This window comes from Tamandua tetradactyla, chromosome 5 (assembly GCF_023851605.1).
Source record: "Tamandua tetradactyla isolate mTamTet1 chromosome 5, mTamTet1.pri, whole genome shotgun sequence".
Taxonomy (NCBI): domain Eukaryota; kingdom Metazoa; phylum Chordata; class Mammalia; order Pilosa; family Myrmecophagidae; genus Tamandua; species Tamandua tetradactyla.
Genome location: NC_135331.1, coordinates 178,147,769 through 178,173,198, shown reverse-complemented (window position 1 = coordinate 178,173,198; position 25,430 = coordinate 178,147,769). Strand labels below are relative to the sequence as shown.

Below are 25,430 nucleotides of genomic sequence, written 5' to 3'. Positions count from 1 at the left end.
GGGCACAGACAAGACAGACGTGCTTAAGTGGTAGAAAGAGGGACTTGGGTTGAAAAGAAAGAAGTCTTGCCAGTCAGTGAGATTTGCTGAAACATCAGGAGAGGTTCCTGAATAAATCTATGCAATATTCTTTCCTGAAGGTTTTTCAGTGCAAAATAGATATACCTCAGTGTCTGGAAAGGGAAATACTTATTGCTCACTTGTTCCACACCCTCATCGTAAATGGTAAAAGCCAGCCTTATATCATTTTCTGCCCTATCTGTGCCTCTGCTTTTCAGTTCCATCAGCACCAGAGAATCCCAGGATATTTGTATTGTCGAGTGGAAAATACAGCAACAAGAATGAAGTTGTGGTGGAATCTAGGTGGAATAAACCTAACCATGAAAATGGTGTGTTAACAAGATATGAAATTATCTATCAAATATCCAACCAAAGTGACACAAACAAAACATTCAAAGACTGGATTGCTGTCAATGTCACTCCCTCAGTGATGTCTTTTCAACTTGAGGGCATGAGTCCTGGGTACATTGTTTGCTTCCAGGTATGAGAGCAAAAACAGGATATTGGGGTCTTAATAGTGCAAAGCAGAATTCTGGAACCCAGTCTGTCAATAATTTGAGGTGCACTGTGATCCCAGGGGTCAATGGACAGCAACAGTGCAGAGGAAGGGACATGGACAGGTAGGGTAAAGGACATTTTGGCAACTCTCTCACATTCATGGTACTTTTCAGGCTGAATCAACCATTGCTTTTGGACACTATTACTGTAGGCCATGCCCTATGAAAGGTGCTTTCATATTTCTTATATCATGTACTCCTCACACTGTGAAGAAACATTCAAGTCCCCGGGTTTAACAGGCAGTTATCAAAGTCATGTGACTATAAGTGGTATGTCATAACCTGACTTCTAGAGTTCTTTCTGTGTATCACCTGGGGGTCCTGACTTGAAGATGTTAATGGAACTAAAAGTGGAGGGTCTGGGTGGGTGACATCTTACAATTTTTATTGGCTGGTTCCACCTGGCTGCTGATAGAGGAAAATGTCAGTAAAATTTGTAGTCAAGAAAACAGCTGTTACCCGCCTATGGACATTTCAAATGTCACATAAGATAACTTTCCACTAATGAGAAACATATTCATGTTTTTCATATCATCAGTAAATACCAGGTTGGTGACAATGTTGTGCATGTTTAGTTATTTTCCTTTTTTTTGGGGGGGGACAATAAGATTTGGGGGTGTTTTACAGATTGGAGTTTCTTAACCCTCTGTTTTATTTTTGTAAAGTTCTAATTTAATAATATTTTGATCATTTTTCAGATCTAAATATACTAATCAAAAAAGCTGTAATTAAAACTTAAAAACGGTACCTATTTCTATTTTTAGATTATATGTGTTCTGGTTAGGTATATCTGTCTATATGTTAATGTAGTTTCAAATCTCAGTCACCATGGAGCCAGGCTAAGTGAGAACATGTTTATGATAGGTGCAAGGTTCAGTTAGCATGGTCCCAAGCAAAACAAAGCCTGCCTAGACAGACAGATAGATAGCTAGATAGATATGTCATATATAGATATATAGCATATAGATACATATCATATAGTTATGTATATATCATACACAGATTACTCGAGAAAAGATTGTAAAATATATTGAATACGTAAGTATAATGAAAATATCCAATGTTTTATTGAGCACTGAGAGAGCACTTGGGTCTATCTTTCTGAGCCGTCATTGTGGATATCAATTATCTTTGTACGCTGTTGAACATATGTAGGGTTTGGAAATCAAATTGACTTATTACACAATAGAAGACACCTAAATAAAGTTGTTTAAAAATTTGCTATTAGGAAATGGCGTGGTGCAATGGGGAGAAAAATATACAGACCTCAGGAGATTCAGTTCTTATGCCAGTGTCTATCTGTTCATTGCAGACAAGTTATTTACCTTGATTATGGTCCTTATCAAGTTTCTCCTCTCAGTGTTTGGAGGATCAGAAGAGATAATGTACATGAAAGTGGTTTGAAATGCACAATTTGCTTTCACATATAAGGTCTAATTATTACTTTCTTTTTATTAACACCCTTTTTAAAAAGCACAGAAAACTTAGTTATTTGAAGCTTCTGGTTGTTTGAATTCAAGGTAAGTGTAAGTTTGCGATAATCATTATAGTTTTGTTGCTGTTAAATGTTCTTTGTCATTTAATTTTTGAACTATCTGAAGGCGTATTTTGGAAATTCAATTTTTTTGCAAAGATATTTGTGCCATATTTGGGCACTTCTCTAGAGAAAAACTATAACAAAAACCAGCATGAGTATGGGGCATTGCTTTTTCTTCTAGTAATTTATTGTTAGGCACTTAGATGTAAATAACTGTTTTGTTTACCAGGAGTGGAACATGAAACATCAATAATTTATCAGTCTCAGAACTTAGTTATTGCCACCAAAGACACCGCTGAGTGCAATTTTTTGTCCCCTTTTCTTTCTTCAGGTTCGAGCCTTCACATCTAAAGGGCCAGGACCATTTTCTGACATAGCAAAGACCAAAACTTCAGGTATTTATTATCTAAAATCTGTGCAGATGACAAATAGTGTTTTAAAAACATTTTTGTTTGTTGGTATCCTTAGGTTTCTGAATACTGTTTCTGAGCTGAAGTTAAGATCAAATAGAATAATTTTTACCATCACCCAAACATGTTTAAACAAACCCAGGGTTAGTGGGCCTCTTGACTGAGACTGGTGGAATAATGGACCTGAAAGGGGCCGTGGATTTCCAGACTGCCTAATGTTGAATCAAGAGAGCTTTTCAAGTTGCAGTTAGTTTTTTCACATATATTGTTTCCTTGTTTTTCACTTTCAGCAATCAACCCGCCTCCATACCTCATAACTCTTACTGGCAACAAGATAGCTTTTTTAGATATGGATCAAAATCAAGTTGTATGGAGGTTTTCAGGAGAAAGAGACATCAGTGCTGTGACCTACACGGCTGATAACGAGATGGGGTATTATGCCCAAGGAGACTCCATCTTCCTTCTGAACCTGCACAGCCATGCCAGCGTGGAGGTATTTCAAAATGCAGTTCTTTCAAAACAAAGGAAGTAGGGCATTTACATATCACTCTACTTGTAATGAAAGTGACTGGCGAGTGGTTGAACTCTTGAGTTACAAAGGTTGAATAGGACAGAAGTTTTATATTTAGTCATGAATGAGCAGATTTTAGGCAAACGCCATTCAGGATTAGTTTAGCAAACAGTTATTAAGTTTGAGGCACTGTGTTAGATCCTGGGATATAAAGGTAAAAATCATAGTCCATCCCTTTAGCAAGTCCACTCTAGTGTTAGTTGAACATTAGGAAGGCAGTATCATTTAGTAATTAGGAGCATGAGCTTTGGAATCTGACTATTATAATCTGATTTCTGGCTTTACCGCTTTCTAGAAATGTGACCATTTGCATGTTATTATTATTTTTTTCACTTCCACTTAATTTTATTTGAAAAATAATATAAATACAAAGAGCAATAAATTTCAAAGCACACCACAACTTCATTGTAGAACAGATTTAGAGTTTGGTATGGGTGACAATTGCACAATTTTAGGCTTTTACTTCTAGCTGCTCTAAATTACTGGAGATTAAAAGAAATATCAATATAATGATTCAGCAATCACACTTATTTGTTAAACATATTTTCTCTGTATAACTCCTCCATCACCATCTTTCTCCCACTCTTTAGGGGCATTTGGGCTATGCATTGGCACGTTATTTAACCTCTGTGGTTAAGTAGTATCTGCATCATAGTGTTCTTATGAGGTTAAATGAGATAATCCATGTGAGGCACTTAGCACGATGCCTGGCATTCATTGAATGTAAGCTAATAGGGAAGGCAGCCTAGGACAGCTGCTATGCTACGACCAGGATGTGGTGGAATCACAGAGAACAGACACCCAATGCAGCTTGGGGTGGTGGTGGAAGAGGGAAAAGACATCTGCAAATGAGCCAGGTAAAGGTAGGAAAAGCAGAGGGAGCACTACAAAGCAGGAAAACAAGCATGTTTAGGGAAGGAGAGGGAGCTTGGAATGGAGATAGGGGTAAGGGTGGAGGCAAAGCTGGAGGGGTAGTCAGGAACCTGAACAGTTATAGTGCCAAGGACTGAGCCGTCAGCCTTGGAGCCAAGAGCAACCCACTGAAGAGACTTAGTGGGTCATTAACATGATCAAGTTGTGTTTTAGAAAGATTTCTTTGATAGAACCGTAAAGAATGACTTAGAGGGGGAAAGCCAGAGACAATTAGGATGTTGCAGGAATAAAAGGCACAAAATTTTAAGGGCCTGTGCTTGGTGAGAGGCAGTGAGAAGGAAGATATTTAAAATAGGACTAATTCGCTATTGGTAGTAAATGTGAGGATTACTAGGTCGAGTATGAACCATGTTCATCAGGATTGGCTCCTTGGGTGAGTATTGGAAATTCATAAAACTATAAAGTGCAGGAGTAAAAGAACTTTTGAGGTAGGGTGATGAATTTTGTTTCTATTTTGGGAGTCATTCAGTCTGGAGATAGTCAGGAGTTTTGACATTTGTGTTAGTAACTCCAGGAGAGCATTTTGCCTGAAGATGGATTTGTAGCACTTGTCTGTGTACTGTAGTTGATGGAATGGTAGTAATTGAAATTATCTAGGGGAAAATAAGCAGCATGAGATGAGGGCTAATGATAGCAGTATTTTATGGTGTACAATCCAGAACTATTGAGTTTTGGAATTACATAGAAGTGCAGTAAATAAACAATATGGGTAATTACAGAAAAGTCCTTAAGTTGAAAAACAAACAAAACAATGACCACTATCTTCTTGGCTGATTCTCTACCTACTGTTAAGATTTTCCGAGATGCACTGGTTTTTGATATCACAGTTATGACCACTGACTGGATTTCAAGGCACCTCTACTTTGTGCTGAAAGAATCACAAAATGGAATGCAAATATTTGATGTTGATCTTGAACACAAGGTGAAAAAACCCAGAGTGCTGAAGGTTTGCAGCAGGAATTCAACAATAATCTCTTTTTCTGCATATCCTTTCTTAAGGTATGTGATGTGTATCTGTTTCTATTGTGATGAAAACAGACATAGACATACAAAACGTAATGCCTTTGTTTTAATATTAGAAGTCAGTGATGGGAAAACAAGATGCTGGGGGTTCTTGGTTCACTATATGAAGTTACAGTAAATAACTCTCATTTTGTGAGCCATCAACCCCAAACATGTAAACTTAATTCACACTGACAATTTGGCTAACCCAAAGTTAGGCTAATAACTAACAGGAAACCAAGAGTAGATTTTTATATGTAAATTTAATAGTGTCCCCCATTGTTGGACAGGAAGGGAACTGAGACAGTGGCAGGAGATTAGCAGGAGGCAAGATGGGCAGCATATCTTGCACAAATGCTCTTCCTGGGCTCGCTTATCTTAATGTGCTTATGACCTCATAAGACAAGTGTTATGGGCTCCATTCAGTAACTGAGAAGCATTTTTCCAGGCTGGAAAGATAAATTTAATTTGTGCCATCAGCATGGCTATAGGCTGTTTTGAAACTAAATTGTTAATGGGCAAAAAGAAGCAGAAAAACTTGAGAGGAGGGGAAGGGACACAGGCTGTGATTAAGTGTGCAAAAATCTTTCATATTTACAGACATTGATGAGCCATTAAACATAGTACGTAAGGTCATTAAAGCCCAAAACTTTAACTGTAAAAACATTTCTTGAGGAATCGTTGGAGGATCCCATCACTTAGACTCTTTGTGATTTCTTCTGCTTTAAAAGAAAGTTACTGGACTCAGACATGCTCTCTCCAAAGTCTGGTTTGTATCCCCCTAAACATTAGGAATGCTTTCATGATCGATGTTCATTAGAAACAAATATTTCCATTGATATATTCTACTTATTAAGTCACAGGGACTTTTTTTCCCCTGTAGTCGCCTGTATTGGACAGAAGTTTCCAGTTTGGGCTGTCAGATGTTCTACTACAGTGTTAGCCGCCACAGCCTGCACCGCCTTCTGCAGCCCACAGCCACAGCCCATCACAGTGGAAGGAGACAATGTTCTTGCAATGTGACTAAATTCGAGTTAAGTGGAGCAATGGCTATTGATACCTCTGACTTAAAGAAACCGTGCATATATTTTGTCAGAGGGCAAGAGATCTGGGCCATGGATATGGAAGGATGTCAGTGTTGGCGAGTTATCACAGTACCTGCAATGCTTGGTAAGATGCTGACGTGTACATAAATCTCCATCAGTGGTGACAGCTCCTCTTGTCCTGTTATTGTTGCATTCCATAGAGCCTCAAAAGAATGTACACATGGCATTTAAGAGTGGCACTAGCTCTTGGGTGCCTGCCATTTGAAAAACCCATCGTCTTTGTCACGTTAACTATTATTAAGCTGGATTATTTCATCTGTTAAAGTCTAGAGTTGATTTTAAATTTGAATTTAAGATTTTGCACTTGTTCCTATTAAATTTCAGTCCATTTCCGATTTTGTTGAGATGGTTTTGAATTTCTTCTGTAAATGAACCTACTAGTGACAGTGTGAATTAAGCATTGTCTGCTAATTTGATAAATATGCTTCCTATGTTTTCATCCCAAATCACTGATTGAAAACATAAAGGAGGCAGCTGAGCCCAAAGAATACAATCCAATACCTTTGTTCAGACTGATATTGACTTGGAATCACATAGACAGATTTTAAATCCTGGCTTTGCCCTTTATTGATTTTTATGCCCTTGAGTGGGTAATTTAACTTCTCTAAACCTCAGTTTCCACTTCTGCAAAATGAGGCTAACAGTAATAGCATTTACCTTATTGGCTTGATGTGATGCTCATAAAACACTCATAAAACCCTTAGCCTAATGCCATAAGCTGCTTTTCATATTGAAATAATAGAACAACTTAGAACTTAGTAGCTATAATGCAGGAAAAGGATTTCATATATTGTTTAGAATAGAAAACTTAAGATACATGTATTTTGTTCTTTATTTTACTATATATTTTTAATCAACAGGAAAATCTCTTGTGAGTTTAACTGTGGATGGGAAATTTCTGTATTGGATTGTCATGGCAAAGGACAGCACACAGATTTATCAAGTAAAGAAAGGAATCGGGGCCATCCCATCTCAGGTGAAGGCCCCCAGGAGCGAACACCTCTTGGCTTACAGTCCAGTTATGCAGCCTTTTCCAGGTAAAAATGTCAGATTCATGATCAGCTTGTTCGCCCCAGTGTAGGGTCAGAATCTCAAATGTCTCTTCCTACATGCTGTCCTCTATCCTCTATGTGGTACTCTCAGAGTTGTTCCAAAATCTAAGTCAGTCTTTAGTGTGCACTGTGATTGCTCTTAGTTCTAGATTAAAACTTACCTGCTGTTAGCCCTGGGTATACATGCTTCAGCCTGTAGTACACAACTTTCGCCACAGGACATCTCGTCCTGTCATCCCCTCTCCCTATCTTTTTCCTCTTCTCAGTTCCATACTTTCTTTCTGTCTTTTTTTCTTCTCTGATGGTATTTTAGGCCTCCCAGTGGTACCAAAAAGCATTGCATAAAACTTCAGGTCTTTTGCAAGGTAAAATGCTGTATTTTTTTGTAGCATTATATATTCCTTAACCATTTAACATGTGTAAAATGGTGTTACCATCGTGTTGGGCTCCTAATTTGTTTTTTAATGTGTTACTAACAAAGTTTTGAGTGTTATACTCCTGGCTCCACCTTTCCCATGAGCCCTGTAGGTTTTATTGTGTGATTTTGCATAATATGGTGATTTTTAAGGATGCATGTTTTGCATTATAGCAGGACTGATTGTATTTTCTACTGTGGGTCTTAATGAAAAAAAAATGTATGAAATGAAAAATGAACAAGCAAAGCAAACCAAAGAAATCATTGCATAGCCTCATTGGCTCTCAAACCTAAAATGATTTTGGGTCCTTTTTAAAGCTGTTTCTGCCATAAGGTGCCAATGTCATTCTAATTTGAGTACAACCCCCTTGAGATAGACAGAAATGAATGTGCAAACTCCTTTTACCTAAATATATTCAGTTTTAAAATATGTAAATTGGAAACAAATGGAAGAATTTGTGAATAAACTTTAGTGCATATTTTTGTAAAATAATGAGTTTCTCCATTTGGGGAAATTAATTATAGATTTAGTACTTCCATGTCATGTCTGTTTGAAGTTGAACAGCATACACACATCCCTAGAAATAAAAGCCTTAAAAATAACCTGAGTTTTTATAGCTAGAGCTAATTTTAAAACATAATTAATATACTGTCATTTTCTTTAAAAAAAAAAAAAAAGGATCAATTTTATTTTTCTGCCTTCCAGCATTCATTAAGGGCACTTTGTGCTCCATCTGCTGGGAATTTTAAGCAACTACATTTTACCTGGTTGTTTTTTTTTTTTTTTTTTTTTTTTTGAGGCATTTAACATCTTAAAAATGTGTGGAAAAAACTTGTCTTCCTATCCTGGATAAAATTTCCAACACCTCAGCATATCCCATCACATCAGTTAGGTTAACCTAAGGGAATGGCAAAAGTACCTGATCTTTGGGGAGCAATTATTATTCTGGCTACTAAAGTGACTTTCCCATTCCCAGTGTAGACCAGGCTGCTTAAGTGACTCTCCCACGCACGGTGCAGACCAGGCACCAGCACCAACAGAGCACACTGCTGGTTGAAGGGAAGCATGGCCCACTTTGTAACTTTAGTGAAATTATCCATCTCCCACCCCTTACCTCCAAATATCCTCAAAGTTAGGTTCACAGCTACACAGCTAAAAATTTACATGTGCACTTGTTTTTTCCAAACGTTGTTTTCTGCATTTTGGTATTCATATCTGAAATTCCCAACTCAGGCCAGCGTTCTTTTCCCTAATTTTGCAAAAGCCTTGCTAAGCCTCATAATGATAACAATGATAACAGTAGCTACCATTTATCTATAATGCTCACTACCTGCCAAGGATAGAGTGCTATATAATATATATATATGTCAGTTTTTGTTTAATTTTCACAACAGTCTGTGAGCTAGATTTACCCTCTCTTTAGAAGGTGATTTGAGGTATGGAGACTAGCAGTCATTTTCCCAAGGCCACGAAGCTGATAAGTGAAGGAGATGACTTGATCAAGTCATTTAGACATGCCAGCCTCCCCCTAATTTTCTTTACTTGCCAAATCCACAGCTTGTTTTAATAGTTTGATAACCCAAATTAATAATGATCAACAACATTGTTGTAAGCACCTTCTATGCATCAGGCACTGTCCTGGGCTTTGGATGCACAAAGATGAATTACCCAACCCCAGCTCAAGGAACTTACGTTCTAATGGTGGATCAAGACAAGAAAGCACCAAATGAAAAAACACAAAAACAAAACCCAAAGTGTGGCTTGTGTAACCTAGAGGAATGTGGGAGGTGCAGTGGGAGCACAGAGGAGGGGCATCTCTGTGGTCAGGGGGGCAGGTGGGAGAGATGATGCAGGAGCTGAGCCTTAAGTAGGGATTAATAAGTGTGGAAGGTCATTCCAGCCAGAGGACGCAGCCTGTGCAAAGGGCTGGCGAGGCGAAAGGTCTGCCACCATTTGCAGGCAGGCCAGTGTGGCTGGACCACAGGAGCTTTCCACGGAGTCATCAAGGACCTGGACTTCTGTCTTTACCCCAACGTCTTTTGCCTGTGTCTTTTATTCAATGTCACGGAATGACAGCCCCACCTCTAGGCATCGTGTCCACATTCTGGACAGGGAGGAGGGAGAAGGACAGAGGTGTGTACCAGAGAAGTCTCTCCCTTATTCTGGAAGTCCTACTTTACTAGATGCCCACTTTATGTCTGATGGGCTAAAACTGTGTCACATGCCCGCCTGGGTTGCAGAGGGAACTCTGAGTCCCCTCCGCACCCCCAGAGACTACCTTCTTGAACAATATCAGGTGTCTGTGAACTTAAAGAAGAGGGGAGGATGGTGGGTACAGTCTAGGGGTTTCTGCCACACAGAGCATCAGGATACAAACATTTTTGCTTCTTCAAAGACAGTATCATTTCAAAGATATTTTCATATTTATTCTTTCAAGCAAAATCTATGCATGTTTTATAAATGTCTCCGTAACCTGTGATATATCTTGATCTTAAATAAATCTGCTGTTCCTATTTATAGTCATGCGTATATATGTAATTTTGCTTTCTTGTTATTTCAGATAAAGCATTTCTGTCTCCAGTATCAGATACAGAGGAACTAACTATACTGAATGCCACTAACACCAGCCTCACCATCGGATTACCACCCGTCCAGACCAATCTCACGCGGTTTGGCATCACCAGCCCCACTCCAACATACCTGGTGTATTACAGAGGGGGTAGTGGCAGGACTAACAGCTCTGACCTGAATGACGGAGTGCAGGTAAGCTTGGACTTTGTTTTTTCAGAAAATGCCCTTTCTTGAAATAAGACTCTCAGCCACAGCAAATAATTTTCTTTTATGTTCTAAAATGCACTACTCTTAATGCCATTTTTTACAGCTGATGATTCATCAAAACAAGTTGTGTTCTAGTCTTTCTGTAAGTAAGTTAAGCTTACTTTCTGGGAGGTATAGCACATGAACTTGGGCCATTTGATGTATTGTCACAGTAACTGTTTTTGAGTACCCTGAAGGAATTGGCCCTGTTCCCCTCTTTGATTATCTAATTAGTCCCAGGAAGTGATAGAAAGTTGATTTGAACAGAAAGAACACTACCATGTGCTTTCCATAGCATGTACATTAGATAAAAATTACACACTGTACTGTTGTGTATCGATTCCTGTATGTTGTGAAATGCGTTATTATGCAGGGGCTATGTTTGCATTTTTATGCATCATTATAGCCCTAGCACAATACTTGGCAATGTAGAGGCATTCACTAGTTATTTCTTGAATGGATGAATAAATGAATGGGCACAGTTCAATCATCATTGGCAGTTAGTGTTTCAGTTGTCCTAGTGATCGAATCAGAGTCTGTATTTTGCTTGGTGCTTGGCTTACTTAGCCGATCGAAAAGGTGAAAGTGGCTGTCTCTATCAAATGTTAAAGACTATGTGCTTTGCCAGAAAGTCCACATGATTTTTTAATACTACCCTTTGTTATATCTATTTTAACCTTTCTTCTCATATTTCTGAAAGGAGTCATTTCAGAGATGGGTGGGACCACTTGGCTGTCCAGGGTTGGGCCTGTGGTATCAGATGTCTATTATTGGAGCTGATTTACCTTATTGTCTTCACCTTGATTAACATGGGGCTAAGGTAATGGTTCTCCATCTTTACTGTACATCACAGCCTTTAAAATCTCTGGGCCCATTCAGTGGTAGAATGCTCACCTTCCATGCAGGAAACCCGGGTTCAGTTCCAGGACCATGCATCACCCCTGCCAAAAAAAAAAACCCAAAATGATAAATTAAAATTTATGTGGCCCAGGTTTCACACCAGACCAATTAAATCAGATTGCTGGGGGTGGGACTCGGGTATCAGTATTTTTTAAAAAACTTCCCAGATGATTCCAAATCTCAACCAAAGTTGAGAACCGGTATGATAAGAAAGTCTTTTTATTATCATAAATTTTATATCTAAGAAGGATTATATAATGTGATATATTCTTCTTTTTTTTCCATTCCTTATGTGTCACATCTTTACAATACCAACCTGTTGAATCTCTAATGCAATGTTGATAAAATAGTGTCCTCTTTTGGGAATTTTGCTTCCTATGTAAATGCCACAGAAGTGACTAAAGCCTGTCAATTACTTGGTATTTATTCCTGGAGATATTAAACAAACTCAGGTCTGGGCAGATTTGAACAATGAATGTTGTCATTAATGATCCAGAATTTAAAAATAAATAAATTAACTTTTTTTTTTAGTGTTTTGATTTTTTTTCTCTCTGATTAAATAATTTCTCCCCAATTTGTACAAAAAAACAAGAATCAGATATTGACTTTAAAAAATTACTTACAGGAATTTCAGGAGCGTGTAGCCCTTATTGAAGGTTTACAACCATTTTCAACATATATGATACAGATAGCTGTAAAGAATTATTATTCAGATCCTTTGGAGCAATTACCTCTGGGAAAAGAAATCTGGGGAGAAACTAAAAGCGGAGGTAAGCTATGGACGTGATGTAGGTTTTATTTTTATATGTGATGATATATGTGGTGTGTATGTCTTTATTTTAACTTATTTCCTGAATGCTGCATAATCATTATGTGATAAGAAAAATGCATTTATAGAAAAATATTTTGATGATGTGCCCCTGATTCTAATTCCTCAAGGTGAGGAATAACATTCCTTCAAGATGAAAAGCAATTAAGGGTGAAACATCAAAATCAATACTTTTGAGGGTGGGGAACTGTGGTTTAGTGGCAGAGTTCTCACCTGCCATGCCGGAGACTGGGGTTTGATTCCCTGGGCTTACCCAGGCAAAAGAAAAAAACAAAACAAAATACTTTTGGACCAAGAAAAAAAATATATCAGTTTCACCACATAGTGCCACTCTCCTCCCATATATTCCTAAGTCTCAGTACACACAGCGAAGCACTGGAACAGTAAACTTATTCCCTATGCAATTTCCACTGAGACCACTGAGATTTAAACTAATAGAACATTGTTGCTTTAAGGAAACCAGATCTAGAATCTACAAAGGCATTTTAAGAGCTGGTGATTGTTATGAGGTGATGCCATTTCTTTTGGGTGTCGCTGATGACATTCCCAAAACTCACTGGAATCGGGTCATTCATCATCATCAGCCACATCCTTTAGCAGTTGTCAGAGACTGATTTGGTAATTAGGCAGAAATAAGTGAGACCCTTTCGGGGAGCCTGTTAACTTTGGAAAGTCTGGCTTTTCTTCTGAACAGCAGTCATTCATTCTGCTCACATGATATGATTATTCCTCGACCAAGATCTCATGACTTCTCTCCACCTTGTAGTGATGCTGCCACATCCCTTTTCATCCTTTGCTATTTATTTCAGTGCCAGAGGCAGTTTGGCCCATTAACATAACCGTGCAGTCTGACACCAGCCTCCTTATATCCTGGAGTGAATCTCGCAAGCCAAATGGACCTAAAGAATCCATCCGCTATCAGTTGGCCGTCTCACATCTGCCCCTCATCCCTGAAACTCCTTTAAGACAAAGTGAATTTCCAAGTGGAAGGCTCACCCTGCTTGTTACTGGACTGTCTGGTGGAAAACTCTATGTATTAAAGGTACACTGAGCACATTGGGCACATATTATTGCCATTTGCAAGCACAGGTTCAAAAAAGGCTAATTAGTTGTTCTTTTTTTACAAACAGGTGCTGGCCTGCCACTCCGAGGAAATGTGGTGTGCTGAAAGTCATCCTGTCACTGTCGAGACGTTTCACACCCCAGAGAAGCCTTGTGCCCTGCTTCCAGGGAACACAAGTTTGCAGTTAGAATGGAAGGCACCACCTGGCATTAACCTTAGCAGATTTTGGTTTGAACTCCAGAAGGTAGACTTTCCCATATAGCTGTTTTTTTAATAAATGTTGTATGGCGGGGTCACATTTCATTATTTTTCCATGTATCCCATTATTGCAGCACCATTTGGAATTTTTGTTTGTTTTTTGGGAAGTGCATGGATACTATACACTTTTGAATGCAAATCTTTATTTTATAATGTAGAAGAAGTTGGAAGGCCTTTTCATACCCATAGAGCACTCTTCTGCATATAGAATAGATTTTACAATATTTATTGATTCAGACTTGGCATGTAAAAGCGGTGAGCTATCCAGACTGATTTCTGCTGGGAAGAATTTCTAGAGAGATTAATGTGCTCTTAAAGGGCTCCTTGTAAAAGAGGTATCAGGTATGGTGTTCTAATTTCATAATATTTTTACTTAGCTCAGGGGCTATCAGCGTGGTTTTCTGGTTTAAGGTCCACCACAATTTGATGTTTTCTATCACAAAAAATGAAAACTGAGATAAGTCAAAATCTTGACTAGAAATGCTTTTTCAATCATTCAGGGGTGTGGAGTAACAGGAGAGAAGGAAAAGGTAAACCAGTTTATTCTAAAGTAGTTTTACTGATCTTAGGTTGTAAACTGTAAGTGGCTTCTCATCAAAATCTTATATAATAAACATAAAAATATCCACTGAAGTTTAAGACATCAATGAATTTGACTTATTCACAGATATTTCATGTGCACTTTGACTTTTAAAGTGACACCCTTTGAAAGGATTAGTATCCTTTTTTATATTCGTTGTTATAATTGCTAAATGTCAGTTTCACTTTTATTCAGTGTATTTATACATTTGTACATTTGTGCATATATGGGCCTATGCATGTGAACTCATTAGTAAAGATAGGAATGTTTTACTCAGTGGTAAGTTAAAAAAAAATCAGTATAGTCATGGCCTATTTCTTTGAAAATGAAGTTTTCCAGGATGCTTTAAAAAAATACTTGTATATTTTTATGATCTTGTACTCATGAGACAAAAACTAGGAAAAATATAAAACAATACTGAATATTGAATTGGTAAGATCAAAGGCTATTGTTTAATTGGATTTCTTTTACTGGGCATGTTTATGATAAATTATTGCTTATTTAAAAAATAGTGACCTTATAAGACTTCAGAGAAGTTGGAGAGTGACCTTTTTTGGCACATGTATTTGAGAAAAAATGTAGTTCAGTCTAAAGTCAAGGGGAAGGACATAAAGTTCACTTCCTAGATCAAAGAGGTAAGATGGAAAAGACCTTAGAGATGGCTCAGTAGCCATTTCTCTCATTTTACTGATGAGGTGGTGGAGACAGGGATGTGGGCCATGATGAGCCAGAGGTCACACAGCCAGGTAGAGGTCTACCCAGGGGCTGGCTCATCCCTCCTGCACTCCTACTTGAGTTCTGTCTGCAGAAGGCATCACGAATGGGTCATTGAGTCACCCACCCCAGTGGTTGGAATTTGGGGGGGGATCCTGCTCCAATCCTCCATGACTTTCATATAGTGCTATTTGTTTCTAAATTTCCTCTGTGCTCACACTTGCTCAACACAGGTTCCAGATAAACCAGTCAGAAGATCATGAAGCTCATAATGTAAGATATTGTAATTTCTACTTGTGTGACAACATACAAGTACAAATTGATGAGCACAGTAGAAAGATGTGTTTCTGAGAGGGTTGATGAGCAACACATGGTCAGAAATCTCTATATCCTTTAAGCAACTTGACTCTACCACATAATGTCATAGCTGGGAATGACCCTATATGTCCATACTCCCTTGAGTCACATGCTGAAACTCCGGGGTGAGGGGAAGAATATGGGTGAATGCAATCTTTTTATTTAGAAATTTGTTAGAAAGGAAAAAGGGAGAAAATGATAAATTGGGGGCCCCTGTCTTTTCCATCTCAGTTTCCTTATCTGGAATATGAGGGAATTAGAGTACCAAGGTTAAGTTTCAATTCAGGTCTTAAATTCCATAGGATATTTATCATAATGGTGTATAAGGGCTGTGTGACAGTGGCTCAGTGGTAGAATTCTCACCTGCCGTGCCAGGGACCCAGTTCGATTCCTGGTACCTGCCTATGCTAAAAAACAAACAAACAAAAAACAGTACATTGAAGTTAAAATTGTATTTTTCACAATTGTCCAGGGTAGTCCGTACTGGAACCCAAAATTTCTGAAGTTCTTGAATCTGAGATATCACACTCCCCCTCCCCTTACCAATAATTTGAAAATGCCTCTCAAGCAGCCTTTGCCCTTGCACTTGTTGGTCTCTGACAAATGAAAGGCCCTCCCTCCCCTGTGATTTGCTGCAATAGCTCATGGCACCTCTCCAAGTTGGTGGGCTGTCCAGAACATTCGTTGCTGTAGTGAGGCCAGTCTCTAGGTTTTCTAGCAGCCACTGATGCTCCTTTCTCCCAAAACTCAGTCAAATCTCTCTCTGATATTTCATGGAGCTCTTAGAATTCCCAGATCCTTGGAAATCTTAGGCACCTAGACTATTCACCTAATGTCATTTTCTGCACTGAATCATTAAAGTGACAGAACCAAAAAGAGTTAAAATTTGGGGGTTTAGTAATTAATCCATCTCTCTCCCTCTTTCAAAGGACTCTGAATAGTATGGAGTTGGTACACCTGTTTTATTCCGCTATGTGTGGGGCTGATACATTTATAAATGTAATGCAGCAATGTCCTTGACATTGACATTTCTGTTTCTTTTTCATTCCTTTCATTTTGTAACATGGCGGTCTCCTCCCTGGAGGTACTGTAGAGAATCATTCCTAACTGAATAGAAAACCAATATAAAGTGCTCACCCAATGAAATGATGTGACCTTGATGAATGCTAAATGAAAAAGGAGATGTAAAGTTTATTTATGGAAACTGACCTTCTAAGGACTCTCTACTAGGGAAAACACACCAAGAACCCTTGACAAAATGCCTCATGTTCTATTTGCGTATTAAGTGAAAAAAAATCACAATATTCAAATAATGTTATTAAGTGTCCACACACACTAATTTTTTTTAGCAATGTCACAGAGAAAAAAGTTTAAGATAGGTGTAATTAGAGACTCAATATCCAAAGTGGAATGAAAGCAAACTTTTTTTGTGTTTAACTCCAACCTTGCTACTTAGTAGCTGAGTGAAGGTAGGCATAAATTTCCTTCCTTACAGGGATCTAGGCTTCCTATGTACAGCGAAGGACTGCTGTTCATTTTTCTGCAGAGGGCATTGGGGAAAAAATGAAATATTTTTAATGTGCATGCCACTGTGGACTTCTTCAAATAATTTATATGTAAAACAATATTATTATTTTGACATTTGCAATCCCCTGGAATGAAGGTATCATTTCTTCATCTCACAAGGTCCTTCAGCCATGAATACTGATTAATGTAAGTGTCTTCCATTAGGGAAAGCAAGAAGTCACAGCTCTGAAACTTCTCAGCCAGAAGTTCCTGCCTGTTCCACCCTGGACTTATCCTAACAACTGCCACTGAAGGCAGTTATAGATTAACATAAAATATGAAGTGGCTGTAGGGGATAATGTTTGGTATCAAATATCTATTTAAAAAGCTCTTATTTTTAGGAGAAAGTAAATTTTATTTAAGTTTTAATCACTTGCCATAAGCTTGCGAACTTCTGTGCTTTCGTAACGAAACAAAATTGTTAATTGAGACTTTTTTCCCTAGTGGAAATACAGTGAGTTTTACCATATAAAAGGTTCGTGCAGCCAAGGTCCTGCATATGTCTGTAACATCACGGACCTACAACCTTTCACTCCTTATAATGTCCGAGTGGTGGTGGTTTACGTGACAGGAGAAAATAGCACCTCACTTCCAGAAAGCTTTACAACAAAAGGTGAGTAGTAACAGACAACACTCTCAGGAAACTGCACCCTGCAAATTTCACAATTTTCTTCTCATCACTTATTTACCAACTCTGGAGGATGAGTTCTTTCCTAAAAAAAAAAAAGAAAGAAAGAAAGGTATGTTTGTGATACTTTAAATTACTATTTCTCAAGTTTGTGTGAAAAAAGTAAAGAATCAGGAGTCCTTATGGGCAGTATCTTCTAATGAGATAATACTGACCTGGTCTTGAAGAATCCTGAACTGAACCAAATTTCTCCTTTCAATATTCTGATTTTCAGTGTTTCTATGATATTTTTCAATGAGAACTAAATGAAAATAGTTTTATTGAGTATTCAACAAATATTTACTTTCTGACTGCTATGTCTAGATACTAAAAATAAAAACTCTGAAAAATACATTAAATTGGCCAGTGGTTTGAAAGTTACACCATAATTCTAAGTTGATCCTGAAAAGAATCGAGGGAAAATGCTCTAAAATTTATATTAGCTTCCCTTATTTGCATTTATCACTTATTTTTATGTCAACCTAAGACACATTGTTAATCCTATCACTAATCCATCATTCCCCATTAATAAAAGCTTCTGATATTAAATTTTAAAAATATGTTTTCACATGAGAATATTTCTTAATGTTTTAAATTAATTTCTTTAATATTTCCCCCTAGTAGTCATATTCTATAGAAAGATGTCAATGCAGAATATTTTGTACTTCTAACAGATCAATTGGTATTTTCTTTTGTCCCTAAAGCTGGAGTCCCAAGTAAACCAGGCATTCCAAAATTGTTGGAAGGAAGTAAAAATTCAATACAGTGGGAAAAAGCAGAAGATCATGGAAGCAGAGTTATGTATTATATCCTTGAGATGAGGTATGTCTGTTTGCAAAAGTGCTTTGTAAACCACAAAGAGCTAACTAGTTAATTGTGAGGTACCATTAAGTTCAAATGACCAATACTTATAGAAGTCTATTTATAAAGAGATGCAAAGGATCTTTCATTTCAGAGCTTTGAGTACATCATTCCTTTCTTTGCTCAGTTCCTAGAGGTCAGTTTTGGCACACCTGTTATGTCATATCACATTCTTCTCAGGAACTGCAATGTTAATGGAGAGCATTCTATTCATTGGCTCATGCAACTAATATTTACTTAATATCTACTTTGTTCGAAAAGTAACACTGATGTTTGATGTTAGGAGATGGTATGCATGCAAATTTCTGATGATGATTTGTTTTAGCAAAATGGATAATGTTCAGTGGAACCAGCAACATGCTAGGTATTTTTCAGAATGTAAAATTAGGTCAAAATCCCAAATAATCTGAAGCGTCTAAATCACGCAGGATTTTCCACACATTGGAAGAAGATTACAGATTTTTGCAGCATGCTCCCTGGGACTGAAAAATGTGCAGCCCATGCAAAGACTGCAGCTGACAAGCACCTGCAACCTCAGATGTGGCCAGTATGGGGAGCTCAGTGAACCATCCTGGCTCAGATGGACTGATTTCATGCCAACTTGAGGGGAGAATTCCAAATTCCAAAGACACTCCCCTCACAGGACTATGAAGCCATCTTTTAAGAAGCTCCAAGGACAAAAGTCATTTCCATAATTATAGTCCTGGCAACTTGAGCTTTAGATCTATTTTTGCTTCATCTTGTTTGGCATTCCCACAACCTTAACATTTTTTCCTGCTCATGTTAGAGAATTACCTTGTCCCTATTTCCAATTGAAACCCTCTCGAAATTTCTGTTATGATTCTTCACGCAGAGTAAAATAGATTCTGGTCTGCAGACATGTCTTGGTGACTTGTGGCTGTCAAAGCCAATGAAGCTACATCAGGGTTCCTGGTAGACCCGTTAGTGTTGCTGACCTTCTCATCCTTCAGTGCATAGCTCCATATAAATACTTGGCATGCTCTCCTTGTCCCAGGTCTCCACTGCCAAGATGTAGACTATGGCATAAGAGAATGAATTGTACCTTCTCAAAATGAGTTCTTCAGTCAGGGCTTTATCTAGTTCATCTCTGGGAACTTGCTGATGGAACAGTAGTTGCAAAGTATATGGGTGTGGGCACCAGACAGACCATGTTTAAATCCCAGCTCTGCTCCTTTTATGAACTTCTCAGCTATAAAATGGGGATGATGGTATCTCACCCTTTAGGTTGTCGTGAAGATTCAATCAAATGAAACAACAAAGGAACGGCACCAGTGTGGTGCACTCTGGTAGAAGGGACCCCACCAATGTCAGAGGGCTCCTCTCTCTTCCTCAATGGCCACTTTACAAATTTCTAAGGGTTTGTTTCTCTTGGTTTGGATTGAACAATGAAATTGTCAATGCCCAACATGAGATTTTACTTAAATGTCCGGAAACACTACATAAAGCTTCACTCAGGGATGCCCCTCCAGGATCTTTAGCTCCTGATGCTACCAGGGCCGACGTGGCTGCCCTGATGTTCTGGCTATTCTCGCCCATTCCATGCCTCACATAAGGCTCAGATCTCACTGTTCTTGTTATTCCCACTCAGTTAGCAAGTGCAGAACTCGCTTCCACTACATCCTCCTAAGCTCTCTGTGGGTTGGTATAAGTTCTAAAAACCTTGCAGTCTGAAAAGTTTCATTCCTGAAAAGAACTACATTATCAGAGAAGAACATAACTGGAAGGCCTATAGCTTGCCTTCGGTCTCTAATTCTATTAAAAGGCATTCCATGCTACGTCTTTGAACTCTACTCTTGTACATTTCCCATGTTTCATATGAACAATGTGGATTTACTTTGAGGTACAGTATAGGCCAATACAAAGGGAAAACTGAACCTTGGAATCTCAAATACAGCGATGACTTTGGTAGCTGAAATATTACATCTTCCCTGTCCATTTTATATTCTGTACTTTATCCAAATATGGTATGAGTAAACCACAAATGACATAAAAGACTGAGGATGAAAAAAATAAAAACTCCCATGATAAAAATTATGAAATACTTGCCTTATGAGTTGTTGAATTCTGAACAATGTTTACACATTCTAATGGTCGGAAAAGGAGTTCAGCTTTCTCTTAGCCATTGATTATTTGTAATTTTCTTGGTGGACTGAGTTGGTGGGCCCCATGCATCTCTGGGATGACTTTGTAAGGCCTTGCTGTGTTCTGTAGCCAAATCATGTGAATGGAATGAGATCAAGGGTAAAGTGTGCAATAGGAGAATCTCTGGAGTTCTGTCATTAAAGTGATATATGAGTATCTAGAAATAACTCACATATCATCACATTTATTTTCTTATTTACTATGTTACTATTTCTTTTTCAGGAAGGGCACTTCAAATGATTCACAGAACCAGAATTTAAGGTGGAAGGTGGCATTTAATGGATCCTGCAGTAGCATTTGCACATGGAAGTCCAAAAACCTGAAAGGAACATTTCAGTTCAGAGTAACAGCTGCAAATAAGCTAGGGTTTGGTGACTATAGTGGAATTAGTGAGAATGTTATACTAGTTGGAGGTATGTTACCATATCTGTCTATACATAAACTTATCACTCAAAGGTTCAATGATAAAGAGAAGTGCATTCTTAACATGATCACTGGATAGGATGACCATCTAATTTATCATCCAAGCTATTGGACTATTCAATTCATATGATGCAATCTTCCCAAAACATCATTATTGTAATATCATTTTTCTGCATACCATCTCAAGGGCATAGTTCTAAACAGGCCTCCAAGGTTGTCCATCATCTGGTATTTGCCTGTCCTTGCTTATTATCCTGTCCCTGATATTCTTAATTTACACCCAATACACCTAAAACTATACTTTGTCTCTCTCCCCAAATCTTCCTCTTCCATTGTGCATCCAGGTTTAGTTTATAATATAACATCTTTCTAATCACATAAGCTAGAAACCTCAGTGACGTAGTTGATTTTACTGTCTATTCAGTCACCGAATTCTGCTGATTTAAGAATTTCCATCTTCTATTTCCACTTTGGCTTTCCAAATTTCAGCTATCACTTCTTCCTTGTACTTTGGTTCCCATCACACTGTTGCCAGTTAGTCCAGCTGAAGTGGACCTCTCAGCTCACCTCGGAAATACCTGCAATGGCTCTCCATTCACTGCCTTCAGAATTAAGTATAGATACATTCCTCTGGCATTTAAGGCCTTCCATGATCTGTCTCCCAGTTGTGGTTCATCTCTCAATATCCCTGTGATAGAGCGATAGCAGATGGGTAAAAAGCTTTTAGGACACTAGATCGTTAGCCTGGTATTTCCCTCAGACCAGAATGCAGGTTCCTACCACTTACCAGGCATCCCTTACCTGGGATTTTCTTCCTTTTATTTTCTGCCAAGTGAAGTTCTTTTCATCCTTCAAGGCCTAGCTTGAAGGAACCCATCGTGATGCTTAACTGATGTTCCTTGGGCAAAATGAATTAGGGCATTTGACATACACCACCCACCTATTATTCCACTATAGTTAGTTGTCTGTATCACACTTTGGTAAACTTTTTATGAAAAAGGCCAAATAGTAAGTATCTTAGGCTCTGCAGGCTACTTATGCTCTCTGTAGCTCTGTATTCTTTTTTTTTATAATGCTTTAAAAACATAAAAATTATTCTTAGCTCACGGGCAGTATAAAATCAGACTGTGATCACATTTGGTCCATGGGCTGGAGTTTGCCAAGCCTTTGTCTATGTTTCTGTCTCATCTACTCCACTAAGACTGGTTAAGATAAGGTACCATGTTTTCATGCTTATATCCTCAAGTTTAAACACGTGGAACGACATGTGTATGAAGGAGTAGAATAATAAGCCCAACTATATAATATATGGAGATTGAGCCTTCCTTGTCCTCAATTCATTAAAAAGATTATACCTGTGAGATAGTGATTGTATGCATTGGATGGTTTGTGTGGTATGTGAATATATCTCAGTTAAGTTGCAAAAAAAAAGATTGTGCATTTCCTCACTTTAAAGTAGAAAATTAAGTGTGTGTATTCCAGTTTCTAGTAATGCATTGTTAAACTGGCTGTCTGGGGAAAAAAAATAGCCGTAATATTGATTTACCATGGTATATGTTCTTTCACCACAGCAATTTTAAGTAACTTAACTAGTAACTGTGTGTGTGCTTAAGTAAGACTGGGTCTATGTTTATTCTGTAAATTAACTTTTTTCTAATTTATTTCCTTAGATACTTTCTGGGTCCCAGAAACAAGCCTTATATTGACTACTGTAATTGGAGTATTTCTGATTGTTATAATTCTGTTGACCTTTGGTAAGTATAATTGATTTTAAAAGTAAGTAATAAGCTGTTTATTTGTTCGTACTGATTGAGTTATCTCTTAATCTCCCACATGAAACATGACCTTATTAAATAAGAAAAGTTCATATTTTCCACTATGCACTTTATACCAAAGCAGTAGTTCATAAAATTCTCAATATTACCTTTAGCTGCACTTTCACAACACCAATTTGTGATTTTTTCCCCCTCATCTCAAGGTAAACTATTTTATGAAAAAAATCTGTATTTATACATCATGGTACCAATTTTTAGCTTTATTTTTGAAATATGTGCTTCTGATTGGCTAATGAGCATTTTGTGACTTATAGTTTGAGATAAATAGAGAAAAATAACTCTGGGTATTTAAAAAATGTGAAGGATTAATGTGAAGCCAGTGAAAATTCTTGGTCAGGATAGCTTTGGTCCCAAGGCAGACAGCCTGGGATGGATTGAGCAGGGCTTCTAGGATCAACTTTTGCTTTTATATATCTGACCTGCTTATATCAAATCCCTGCTTATTTATTTATAAGTGACTGGGAAAGAAGAAGAATTGGGAGTTAGTAGAGAGAAAGCTAGCTATTTCCTATTATTCACTTTATATCAAAGAAGTATTTCTTAAAGCCCTTTATTTTTCTTTGTGACAAATTTAATTTAATGATGAGAAAATGCAATGACAAACCCAAAAGGGATGGTCAAATATTGGGCCTATTGGGTGGTCATACATCTTGGTTTATGCCTTCTGTTTCGTCGTAAATATTAATAGCACTTTCAATCCCAATATGTTCTGACTTGAGTGATAAGATATATGGCTAGCTTATTTATTGCTAATGTTAAGAATCTCTGACATACTGGAACATTATAAGAAAGCATGATACTAGAAAGGAAAGCTCAAGCACATGTTCAGAAAGTTGCAGCTTCTTGTATTCATAAGTAAGTTACAAGGGAAATTTTAAGGGAAAGTTACAAATGTAAAGTTGAACGTTCTTGAGATAAAGAAAGCCAATATCTCACTGTGTTTTAAATCTTTATTCTTCTCCCAAGCTGATTGGAGTCATAAACTATTAGAGAGTGTGTTGAAACTTGAATTGAGATTTCTTCTCAAGAGTTCCACTCAGATAATATGTGGAACTCACTCAGCTAACTTGGAAAGCTAAAAATTTCAGCTGACGCTGCCAGGATTTTAACCTGTGGTTCCAGGGAGTCTAAGTATTGCACAGCTGATGTTTGTACCACTAAGCCTGCCCCTCCAGAATTACGCATATGACTGCAGTATATTTGGCAGTTGGCATATAGGCTTGACTGCTTGTCTGCTTTCCTAGTGGGAAGGAGAATTACATGAAGAATCCTTCATCTGACCTTTGCTTGCCTACTTGTACATCACCATTGTTTAAATCCATAACTGTAGTGGATGAACATGAGATAATTCCAGACAACCCTTTGTGCTTTCAAGACATCCAATGGATATCTGACTTTCTCAGGACTTAAAGGTCTTTATTCTGTTTTGAACTCATGGATTTTTTAGTATAGCTAAACTTATTCGGTTCTTTGCTTTTAATAGCCAGTGCATGTGGGTTTACTAGTAGGTATATGTGAGTGCATGAGATAAGATTGAATTATTCAAATAATGAAAAGTAGCAATTATTTAAAAATACGTTGTTTTGATGAGGGCACGCAACAGTCATACTTATAAATATAAAGTTGAAACATTTATTTAAAAATAAGCATCCACAGCTTTTGCTTTGGTAAGTGGTCATATCTAATGTGCAACATTAGCCTTCTGTTGAGAGCAGAGCAGTAAAATATAATTGTTGACCTCAAAGAGCTCACCAGTAATGACGCAGGTAAGACATACCTATGCGAAAAAATAAATAGAAAGATGTGTGTTAAAGGACAATAAAAGACAACCATATAGGAAATGTACAAGTAGTGATGAAGAAGGAGTAGACACGATCAGTCTTATTTCAGAGATGAGAGGTCAGCAGGGGTTGTGGTGGTCTTAGACAGTGCTAGAGGATGTGGGGCTTAAGCTCAGCTGTTAAAAATGAAGAGAGGTGGTAAGAGCATTTCAGGTTTGAACAATTTCGATAATAAAGGTATGTAAGATATCTCCCTGTGTGGTCCCTCAAATAGAATTTTCCTTGAAAAAACCTCCAGCCTGTTGGGTATAGAAAGTACTACGAAATAATGTCAATTTTGAATGATCACTTTCCAAAGCATCCTTGATGTTTTCAGCTTCTGAGCCAATATTCTAATATAGATGGAGAATTTTACTGACACAATTTTTTTTTATAAGCAAGTGATAAAAACTTATTGAAAAGTAAGTACATGCTTGAGAGTTGAGCATGGGCATACTCAAGAGAGAGACCCACTGACATAATTGTATTTCAATCTTTTAAAAAACAATTTTATTATAAAAACAGTATCTGTTCATAGTATAAAGAGCACAATAAAAATCGCCTATAGTTCCACAACTAGGAAGGATCGCTGATAACATTTGGTGGAATTCAATCCAATTATTTTTCTGTGTGTTTGAGTATGTTAACATGAATATGGATATACACTCTTGTACTCTGATTTTTTTTTTAACATGCCATTATACTGAAAACACCTCAGCTCTACCAGATTGAATAAGCAGGCCATGTCTACACTCAGAAATGAATTTGTTTTACTAATAATTAGTGTGCAGTTTTGTTTGGGGATTATTTTGATGGTAGTTTAGTTGATTGTGAGAACTGAATTCTAATATTGAGATACTTTAACATAACAGCCACGAGTAATATATTAAACTTCACTCTGAGAAGTAAGATGAAAAGTGATGCGGTATGCGT

The 25,430-nt window shown here is 37.7% G+C and overlaps 1 protein-coding gene across 3 annotated transcripts in view; it reads left to right on the top strand.

The window, feature by feature from the left end:
* Positions 1-25,430, top strand: part of ROS1 (ROS proto-oncogene 1, receptor tyrosine kinase) — a 131,473-nt gene that overhangs the window by 76,174 nt on the left and 29,869 nt on the right. For 2 of the 3 annotated variants that reach the window (XM_077162741.1, XM_077162740.1), the window contains exons 22-35: positions 279-541; positions 2,486-2,549; positions 2,855-3,057; positions 4,862-5,067; positions 5,954-6,240; positions 7,037-7,213; positions 10,205-10,407; positions 11,987-12,131; positions 13,000-13,232; positions 13,321-13,497; positions 17,173-17,341; positions 18,100-18,217; positions 20,642-20,832; positions 22,513-22,596. In XM_077162741.1, the coding sequence (XP_077018856.1) occupies positions 279-541; positions 2,486-2,549; positions 2,855-3,057; positions 4,862-5,067; positions 5,954-6,240; positions 7,037-7,213; positions 10,205-10,407; positions 11,987-12,131; positions 13,000-13,232; positions 13,321-13,497; positions 17,173-17,341; positions 18,100-18,217; positions 20,642-20,832; positions 22,513-22,596 (2,520 nt within the window). Of the gene's footprint in view, positions 1-278; positions 542-2,485; positions 2,550-2,854; positions 3,058-4,861; positions 5,068-5,953; positions 6,241-7,036; positions 7,214-10,204; positions 10,408-11,986; positions 12,132-12,999; positions 13,233-13,320; positions 13,498-17,172; positions 17,342-18,099; positions 18,218-20,641; positions 20,833-22,512; positions 22,597-23,921; positions 24,090-25,430 lie in introns of all 3 variants that reach the window. The other variant, XR_013176386.1, reaches the window with a different exon arrangement.